General features: G+C 53.0%; 2 protein-coding genes across 2 annotated transcripts; both read left to right on the forward strand.

Annotated features, from left to right (window-relative positions):
* Window positions 1–1,492: 1,492 nt before the first annotated feature.
* On the forward strand, window positions 1,493–2,235 carry PODANS_1_8900 (uncharacterized protein; the record flags this gene model as incomplete). The annotated part of the gene is made up of 2 exons (XM_001908514.1): window positions 1,493–1,770; window positions 1,830–2,235. The coding sequence occupies 2 exons, from the start codon at window positions 1,493–1,495 to the stop codon at window positions 2,233–2,235; spliced, it is 684 nt and encodes a 227-aa protein (XP_001908549.1).
* Window positions 2,236–2,758: 523 nt separating this feature from the next.
* On the forward strand, window positions 2,759–7,612 carry PODANS_1_8910 (uncharacterized protein; the record flags this gene model as incomplete). The annotated part of the gene is made up of 4 exons (XM_001908515.1): window positions 2,759–3,466; window positions 3,534–3,610; window positions 3,674–6,983; window positions 7,049–7,612. The coding sequence occupies 4 exons, from the start codon at window positions 2,759–2,761 to the stop codon at window positions 7,610–7,612; spliced, it is 4,659 nt and encodes a 1,552-aa protein (XP_001908550.1).
* Between the last annotated feature and the right edge of the window lie 2,064 nt (window positions 7,613–9,676).

Here is a 9,676-nt window from a genome sequence, read left to right on the forward strand (position 1 = left end):
CAGAACCTATCTAGCACCCCTCATGTGTAATCAGGCCTCCAAATTTCATGGAATGTTCGTTGGAATACCAAGAGAACACCTGATGTCTTGAATCCTACATCCCCTGGAATCTAATGATGACGAAGCTCATGATAATCAACCGAATTCCTCTCCAAACTTGAAACCACTTCTCCACGGAGCTTAGCAGAACCCCGAGGCTGAAGACACCTAGGGCTCACCTTCGCATCTCAACCCGCGAACGAGCGAGCCAATAGCCAGATCTTTCCTCTGTACCTCCCCGTTCTCGTCAAAATTTGAGGTACATGACTATTTCCCATCTAGGTGATACCCCCAAGATCTCAACCTTCCACGACTTCCATCGCAGAAATTACTTTCTATCAGGATCCCAGCAAGTCTGGCATCTGCAATAAAGACAGCAAAGCGAGCCGACAGTCTCATCTATCATCTTGACCGCGCCATCGCTATCGCAATAGAATCCTATCCTAGCGCAGCTTTCGGTTGTGCTGGTGGGGATTGATGAGCAGTCGAGGTCATATCGTTTGATCAGTGCCGGCCCTGGGGCGACTTCAGTCATGGGCGAGGAGGCCAGAGTGCTGGTTGCCAGAAGGGTGAGGGTCGGGGCGAGGGTGATGAGCTGATGTATAGGGGATTGGTTAGTCAAGCGCGTTGATTTCGTGATTAGAGTCGGGACATACGTTCATGGTTGCTGATGTGCCGATTTCTGACAGGCAAGTGTTGCCAATAGAGATGATGTGCGGTAGGATTGTTGTTAATCCGGCAGATGGTCTGGGTACCTATTCAAGGGAGTATTGATACCTCCCTTCGAATACCCCAACACCAGAAGTAATGTCTCAGTTGGTGTCTTGCATGATCTGACAAGACTTTATTAGAGATACACATGTTCTCCACAACTGCAGCTTTAAGAACCTTCATATTTGGTTTGAGCCATGTCTTGATCAGTTTGTGCCCCGGGGTTCTGGAGAGTATTGGTGTTGAGCACGATACCTACCAACCTACATATCCAGCGAACTGGTTTTCAAGATACCTTATCTAAAGGATCTTGCCGAAATGGTGTCTCAAGTCATCAGTTGGGCGCATTGTAACTCATGAATGGCCGAGTTAAGAAGCCATTGGCTGTCGATAGGTAACTGGAAGGTGTGAAGAATGAAGCGGTGTCGACCTGTTCATGGGTAGTTACCTCGACTCAAAAAACCTGGGAGTAATTTCAGATATTCTGTCTCTCATGGCGAGATTGAAACCAAAAATTACAATCAGAAGGTTATCATTCAATGCAAACAGCTTTAAGTCATTACAATGCTATGTGTGGTTGTTCCTGAAAAGAAGGGTTAGGGTTCACCGTGCTCAACAGCGATGACGTATCTCTCTGTGCTCACTAGTCACAAAGCCGCGAACGCCAACACCTAGCTCTACCCAACAGCGCAACGTGGTCCATGACCTGTCGTCTTGTTTCCATCAAAGTGCATACCATAAAATGCGCCCTGCTCTTATTTCTGTCGTTGCTCTGAGTGCCGCCGTTTCCTGTCAACTTGTAGTACCCCTCTTTCAGCAAAGAGCGGATGCAGCCCCGCCGTCACAGCGAACTCTCAACCACAATCAAAAGATCATGGACCCCAACAACGGCCCCGGTCCGGCGTTGCCTCCGGACTCCGGAGTTCCGTCGAGGACTGACCCACCTCCGCACTCTGGCGGCGGTGGTGTTATCCTTTCGGATGTGATCGGCCGGGATAGGTCTGTCAACTTATTTGCAGGGTATAGTCACCTCAGCATCTTTCTAGTCCGATAAGATTCACTAACATATCGTGGTATAGCTTCATCAGAAATATTGAATCCACCTCTGTTCGGCTTGATGACCCGTCAAAAAACACAACGGTGCTCGCGCCGCTCAACTCTGCGGTGGAGGGCTTACCTCGTAAACCATGGGAAGATCCCAGAGAGTACGGTGCCCTTGGGCCCAATGCTTATGAAGGAGGTGATGGCCATGAGAGGGCACAGAAGAACATTCAGCGGTTTGTGGAGGCTCACCTTATCCCGGTTGGTATCTGGTCCAAGGGCCAGAAGGTGAAGACTCTGCTTGGGGATAGGGAGGTGTGGTGGGAAGAAAAGGAAGACGGGACCCGTGTGGTGCAGCCGGGGGATATTGAGGTTGTTGAGGTTTCGAGCTCTGTTGCGAATGGTGAGGTGTGGATTTTGAAGAAGGTTCGGAATTATGCCTGAAGGGGGGTTTTGGGAACGTGTTTGTATAGATGTTGGTTTTACACAAGCCATCGTTTGATGTCGTCTATGACAGGATAGAATGTTGGCTGAATCGGAGCTCCTGATGTAAGGAAATATATTCTCTGTATACCTGAATGATACATATCCTCACCAGAGACGCCTCCACATCTGATGGGCTGGCAGACGGGGCGTACCTTGCATTAGACTTGCTGTCACGTGCAGGGCATATCGTCATCCCCCTTATCCGAGGCCGGTGTTTTCCCGGAGTTGTTGGGCGTTATCGATAAGAATGCGACGGAACTTGCCATCCATTCATTCTGCACAGTAGTGGCTAGCAACGCCTCCTTTCTACACTGGCGAAAACACAGCTGTCTCAGACCAGAAGCCCTTGTCTTGGTAGATGACTTCTTGTGGAAGGCCCATATGATCGCAGTGATAGCTGTAAGCTGCCCTGTACGCCCCCGTCCGGTGCTTTTATTGATGATCTAAACCTTTGCATAGAGGCTTCGCGCAGCCGTCCACGATGAATAGCCAGCCCCTGCACCCAGGCCCCGGAGCCGCCTTTGACCGCGAGCGCGACATGGAGGAGCAACGCCATCGTGCCCTCCAACAGGACGAGATTGCCCGACGGGACCGAGAAAGAGAGCGCGACCGTGACCGTGACCGCGACCGTGATCGTGACGACGCTGAGCGCCAGCACCGCGAACCCTACCAGCCCGCTGCCCCTCATCACAGCAGTGCCGGCTCCCTCCCTATCCACCAACCCGTCGCATCCAGAATATCAAACTCCATCACCGGCCCTGGAGGCTTGCTGGCAAACCACAATAATCCTGCCCCCGCTCTGCCAGTTGGTGGACCTCCCGGCCCTGCGCCTAGCTTTGGTGGAGCGCTTCACTCTGCCGAGGCCGGTCGCCCCCCTCAGCATGGCGCCCCCGGAGCTGCCCCAGCCCCTCAGCACCAGATGTTTGGACCTATGGTACATGGACCAAATGGTCCTCCTCCCAACTCCTTGGGTGGTGCCGGTGGAGGGCCGGGACCAGCTGCCATCTTCGGCGGGCCGTTGCAGCAGCAGCAGCAGGAGAATGGGCGGGCGCTGGCGCAAGAAGGGGCCCGCAGCATGCAGCAGCTCCCCTTTGGCCCCGGCGTAAATCCTCCTCATGGCATGACTCCTGGCTCAAATAACATGGGCCAAGGGCAGCAGCCGATCTTGAACGTAGGTGACCTTGCGGTGGTGATGTTGAAACGTTGGCGCTGACTGTGACATCACGGAATAGGATGCGTTGAGCTATCTTGATCAGGTGAAGGTTCAGTTCTCCGAACAGCCCGATGTGTACAACAAATTCTTGGACATTATGAAGGACTTCAAGAGTCAAACGTGGGTGCTCTCTGTTGCGATCTGATTGGTGATGCGAAGAGCAGGTTGACTAACGTGGAGCAGAATCGACACGCCGGGCGTGATCAATAGGGTGTCCGAGCTTTTCGCTGGCCATCCGACGTTAATCCAAGGGTTCAACACCTTCCTCCCTCCTGGCTATCGCATCGAGTGCGGCCTGGAGAACAACCCCAATAGCATCCGCGTGACCACCCCATCCGGGTCCATGATTCACTCGATCGGAGCGCCCCGACCAGCGCAACTCGAGCCAGCACCTCCGACATCGAACCCTCCTCAAGGATACATTGGCACCGTGAGACCTGGGCCGTGGCAGCAGGTTTTGCAACACAGCGTGGAAAGTCCCGAGGCTGCCTTCAGTGTCCCGGCCCAGAACGGTCCACCAGGGTTCCCTGGCTCAAGCCAGAGCGCGTCTTTCGAAACTAGCCCGAATCAACCAAGATCAGTGCCGGCGGTTCCCAACGGTTCTGCCCTGAGCCAACCTCCAGTCCCGCGAACAGCACACACTCCAACACCTGGCGCCGGTCCACCAAGTGCAAACGGTTCTGCCGCTCAGCAGGCCAGCATGGAAAAGCGGGGACCCGTCGAGTTCAACCACGCGATCAGTTACGTGAATAAGATCAAGGTACGCGACTTTTTTCCCCCTGTTGCTCCCGTGCGTATTGTTTCCTATTCACCTCGAGTCTCAATGGGGCACCTCAATGGGGAGTCGATGGGTCAAGCAAGCACAGAGTGGATACACTTTTTTCTCTCCCTGGCACAACGCCCATTGACGCCTTCTCTTATTCAGAATCGCTTCCAGGACAAACCCGAAATCTACAAGCAATTCTTGGAGATACTCCAAACGTACCAACGCGAGCAAAAGCCCATCCAAGACGTATATTCGCAAGTCACGACGCTCTTCCACTCGGCCCCCGATCTTCTCGAAGACTTCAAACAATTTCTCCCCGAGTCGGCCGCGCAGACCCGATCCGCCGGTCAGCGACCTGACGAAACAATGCCCATGGCAATCACCACTCCCACGCCCCAGCCCGGCAGTCTCCAGCGCGACGGTCCCAAGATGCCTCCGGTTGGCAATTTTGCGCCACCGGCGAGTGCCGCGAAGGAGACCAAGAAGCGACGCGCCGAGAAACCTGCGACTGCCGCTTCTGCCTCTGTCGCGAACGAACAAGCGCAGTCATCTGCTCTCCGCGGATCGTTACCTGCCGCCACGACTGGCAACAAACGGATGAAGGTGACGCACAAGCCCAACAATGCCGATGTTGCCTTTATAGAGTCAACTTTGACTCCCACTATGCCCGAGCCTCTCCCTCCCACTCCCATCAACATTTCCCATCAAGACGAGCTTGCGTTTTTCGAGAAAGTCAAGAAGCACATTGGCAACCGAACCGCCAACACAGAATTCCTCAAGCTGATCAACATGTGGAACAACGACCTGATCGACACACCTACCTTGGTCTACAAGGCGAACCAGTTTATGGGCGGCAATCCCGAGTTGCTTGCCAGTCTGCGGGCTATCCTCAGGTACGACGACGCCACAGATGATTTCGTCGAGAACAAACCCGAGCCACCCACGGGCAAGGTTTCCCTGAGCAATTGTCGCGGCTTCGGCCCGAGCTACCGACTCCTCCCTAGAAGGGAACGGCTCAAGCCTTGCACCGGCCGCGACGAGCTCTGCCAATCGGTTCTCAATGATGAGTGGGCGTCACACCCGACCTGGGCCTCCGAAGACTCCGGTTTTGTTGCCCACAGAAAGAATGCGTACGAGGAAGGTCTCCACCGTATCGAGGAGGAGCGCCATGACTACGACTTCTTCATCGAGGCCAACCAGAAGTGCATCCAGCTCTTGGAGCCCATTGCTCACAGCATGCTCAACATGCCGGCGTCAGAAAGACACAACTTCACCATGCCTGTAGGACTCGGAGGGCAGAGTACTTCGATCTACAAGAGGGTGTTGAAGAAGATTTACGGCCCAGAGAAGGGCTGCGAAGTTGCCAACGACTTGTTCCGAAACCCCTACGCCGTTGTACCTATTGTGTTAGCGCGTTTGAAGCAGAAGGACGAGGAGTGGCGATTTACGCAAAGAGAATGGGAGAAAGTGTGGCAGAACCAGACCGAGGCTATGCACCTCAAGAGTTTGGACCACATGGGTATCCAAGTCAAGATCAGCGACAAGCGCAGCCTCTCTGCCAAACATCTCGTCGACAGTATCAAGACCAAGCACGAAGAACAACGCCGTATCCGTCTTGCAAAGGGTCAAACCGCACGATACCAGTTTCTTTACAAGCTGGAAGACCAGGGTGTTCTCCTCGATTTACTTCGCCTTATGGTGGTCTACGTCAATAGCAATGGCGGACACAGCGGCGTGGAGAAGAGAAGGATCATCGAGTTCTTCGAGAAGTTTATTCCCACCTTCTTTGACATTCCCGACGAGAAGTTCCAGGAAAGAATCAACGACATCGAGGTGGAGTCCGCGGAAGAGGATGAGGATGACGGTACTCCTTTGGAGCTCACCAATGGCCGCAGTCGTCGAAATGGCAAAAAGTCCGACCTCCTTCGCGGCGTCTTGGATCCTGGCCGCAACGGCAGTCGTAGCAGAGGGCAGAAGGAGGGCAGTGCCGCCTCGGGCAGCAAGGAGACAACACCCGACGTTGGATCTGCGAACGAGGAAGAGATGCCTGACGCCCCAGAGGATGGCTCCGTTCCTGAGGTGTCGAATGGCCGCTGGCTTCCCACGATCCCACGACCTGCCATTGTCGATAAAAGCAAGGGTGATCCAGCGAATGACCTGGTCGATGTGGACGGCGAGTTGAAGGCAGACGCTCCATTCACCCGATCGGTCTACAACTTTTACTGCAACCAGACCATCTATGTCTTCTTCACCATCTTCACGACGTTATACAAGCGATTGTTGGATGTCAAGGAGAGCAGAGCGAGCGTTTTCGAGGAGATTGAGCGTGAGCAGGCTGAGAAGCCAGCCAAGACCTTGGGCACAGTCAACGGTGGCTTGAAGTTCTTTGACCCCACTAACCCAGAGTCCTTCTGGCCAAAGACTGTCCAACTGATTGAGGACTACATTGGTGGTGAGGTTGATGAGAACCGGTACCAGGATGTGTTGCGCCACTACTACCTCAAGAGGGGGTGGAAGTTGTACACCATTCAGGATGTCCTCAAGTCTCTGTGCCGTCTTGCGCTCCAGTGCAATAACCCGGACGCAAAAGGTGAGAAGGCCAAGGAACTAGTCAAGGCCTTCCTTGACAGCCGGGCGCAGAGCGAGACGAGTTTCCAGAATGAGATCAGCATGCGCAAGTTTGCCGAAAAGTGCATCAAGGATGGGGAGATGTTTGTCATTAGCTGGGTATGTTTCCCCTTCCGTGCCTAATGTTTTTTCTTTATTTCAGATCAGCTAACCCGTTTTTCCAGAACCCCAAGGGTAAATTCGCCACCACCCGCTGGCTCCAAAAGGACGAGACAACGTTTTACACGGACGAGATGGAGCGGGTGCAGCAGTGGCAGTACTACATCTCGTCGTACATCCGGATCGAGAACACGGAAGGGATCCCGCGGTCTCGGCTGCAAAAGGTGTTGCTGGAGCGGAACCTGCCCTCGGACGCTAAGGACTCCTCTGACGATGGTTTCTCGCCCAAGCCGCTGGTGTACTCTGAGAACCTGATTGTCCGGACCTGCCTCAACTCTTACAAGATGGTGTTTGAGCAGGGCACTAGTGACTGCGCCGTCTACAGTACCGATTCGGCCAGGGAGGTTGAGGTGGACGGGGACGAGGACGCGGCACAGGCGATGTTTTCGGCGGAGTTGAGGGGGGAGAAGATCAAGGAGAGGTTGTTGATTAATAACCAGTGGATGAAGGGGCATAGTCATGATGAGGTGCAGAGGTCGAAGGATGATTTTCAGAGGTGGATGGATGGGGTTGTTGGGGGGGTGGATGGAGGGGAGGGACAGGGGCAGGATGTGGCTATGGAGGGTTGAGAGGGGGGGAAGGATATGGGTATGAACGGATGGAACTGAATGGGCTTATGGAGTTGGGCGCATTTGTTTTTTATCTTTGAGCAGGTTTCCATTTTTTCTTTTTTTTCCGAGAGGGTAAAAGAACGATATCCTGGGTGTTTTATGTTCCTTTTATACAAGAATACCTTAGTCGAGCGCCCCTTTTTACTTTTGCACATAAGTTTGTTGTTGAGCTACCTGGTTCGGTTCACTTGTTGATACGATGGCGGGGAGGATGGGGGCTGTTTTTGGTGTGAGTTGGTATGTGACTATGGTTGGGAGGGTAGAGAAGTTGGAGAGGCAGAAACAAGAGCTTATAACTATGGAGTTTTTGATGAAAATAATGGTGGTTTGGGAGGGAGGGGAGAATTTGGCAGGTGAGGCGGGCGGGCGTTTGATATCTGTGATTAGACTTGACTGACGGTCTTGATCTTGGGGGCTCTCCTATCTTTGTTTTTCTGTTCCTTGGAAGGGGTGGTGGTTATCTTTTGGGGGGAGGGGGGGGGGGGGGTGTGAACTTTGCTAGCTTTGCTTAGCAGGTTTATAGGGGAGTTCTTATATGATTCTGGGTGTGTTTTTGGCAATGTGTTGATGTGATGTGTGTACCTGCTCTTGAAGTCGCACATAGTTTTGGTTTTTATCACGTCCAGAGTGGTAGAACCTGGATGTGATGGTTTTGGTGGTCTGGGAGAGGTGGTGGGTGACTGCTGGGTTGGATGGGGAGAGTTGGTGTTTTGGCGATGTGGTTACTGTCTTGAGCCCTGGTGATGGACGTGCTAGGGCACCTTACCTCGGAAGATAGTTCCGGCAATTGTGTGAGAGAAAGTCTAGAACATTCACCGGTCGGTATTAACTTGGGACGTCATAGCCGCGTTGTGGCGGCCATGTGGGCTCTGGAAAAAGAAGTCATTTATTTTTTCTTGTTGAGGAGGTAACTACCGGTAGGGTAAATCCTTCTTGCTCTCATTTATCACGACCATTGGCATGTCATCGTTACGGGGTTGTTGGGTGTGTGATCCGGGAAAGTGAGGGTATAGAAGGGAGTTTTAAGACCGTTGTGTGAGGTCATTTACGGGGCAGAATTTTCATGAAGCATCTGGGAACAGAAGTGTGGCGATATCTTTGCTAATTTTCTCTTTGTCGAAACTCAGAGGAGCAACGAGAGAGGTGCGGTAAAGTACCGGGTGACGTTGCCGGAGGGGCAAAGGTGGGTGGTAGTAGTAACGGTGATTTGTGGGGAGGTGAGTGGGGGGGGAAGGGGAGGGGTGAATACGATATAAGGTAGGGGTTCAGGGGTATTTAGTTGAGGTACAGGTCTGTGTGTGGAGATTGATTACGAGTGTGATAGAGGAAAAAAGCGTTGAAGATGTTCAGAGTGGGTAGTGTAAGGTAGAGAGAAGAAATAATGTAGGGTGATTTGTTGCGGATAGGTAGCTGAGTCTGGCGAAGAGAGCGAGCGTGACGATATTCATTGCGAAGAGACAAAATGAAGAGGTTAAGCAGATAGCCAGATATGAGCTAAAAGAATGGCTTCTCGCATTCCATAGACTAATTGATACACAAAGACCCAACGACGCCCCCTGAATTCAACTTTTTTCACCCGCACCGCCTGACCACCCCTTTTCACCCCCTCACCCCCCCTTTTTTTTTCAGCACCAGCAACCCTCGCTGTGTTCTCTATGCCTGAGGCCTGACAGTGATAACAGGATACGTAGGAATCGGCACCGGCACAAGCCTGATGCTAGTGCTGACCGGCGGCCTGCAAGGAGGAGCAGTGAATGTAGGCCACGGCTTGCAGTCAGGGAAGCATCTGTTTTCTTGATCAGTCTCTTCATTTCCACCGGCAGGATACAAGGAAGAGGGAGGGGGGATCTTACCCGCCATACATCATCCCACACTCATTGATGTAATCAGCACAAACCGTCATTCCGCTCCCGTTGCAAGTCGAGGGCTTGGTAGTGGATGTCGGGATCTTGGTCGTCACGGGCTTGGGGGTAGTGGTCGGCTTAGGAGTAGTGGTAGGCTTCTTCGAGGTAGAGGTGGGCC

The sequence above is a fragment of the Podospora anserina genome, chromosome 1 (assembly GCF_000226545.1).
Source record: "Podospora anserina S mat+ genomic DNA chromosome 1, supercontig 2".
Classification (NCBI taxonomy): domain Eukaryota; kingdom Fungi; phylum Ascomycota; class Sordariomycetes; order Sordariales; family Podosporaceae; genus Podospora; species Podospora anserina.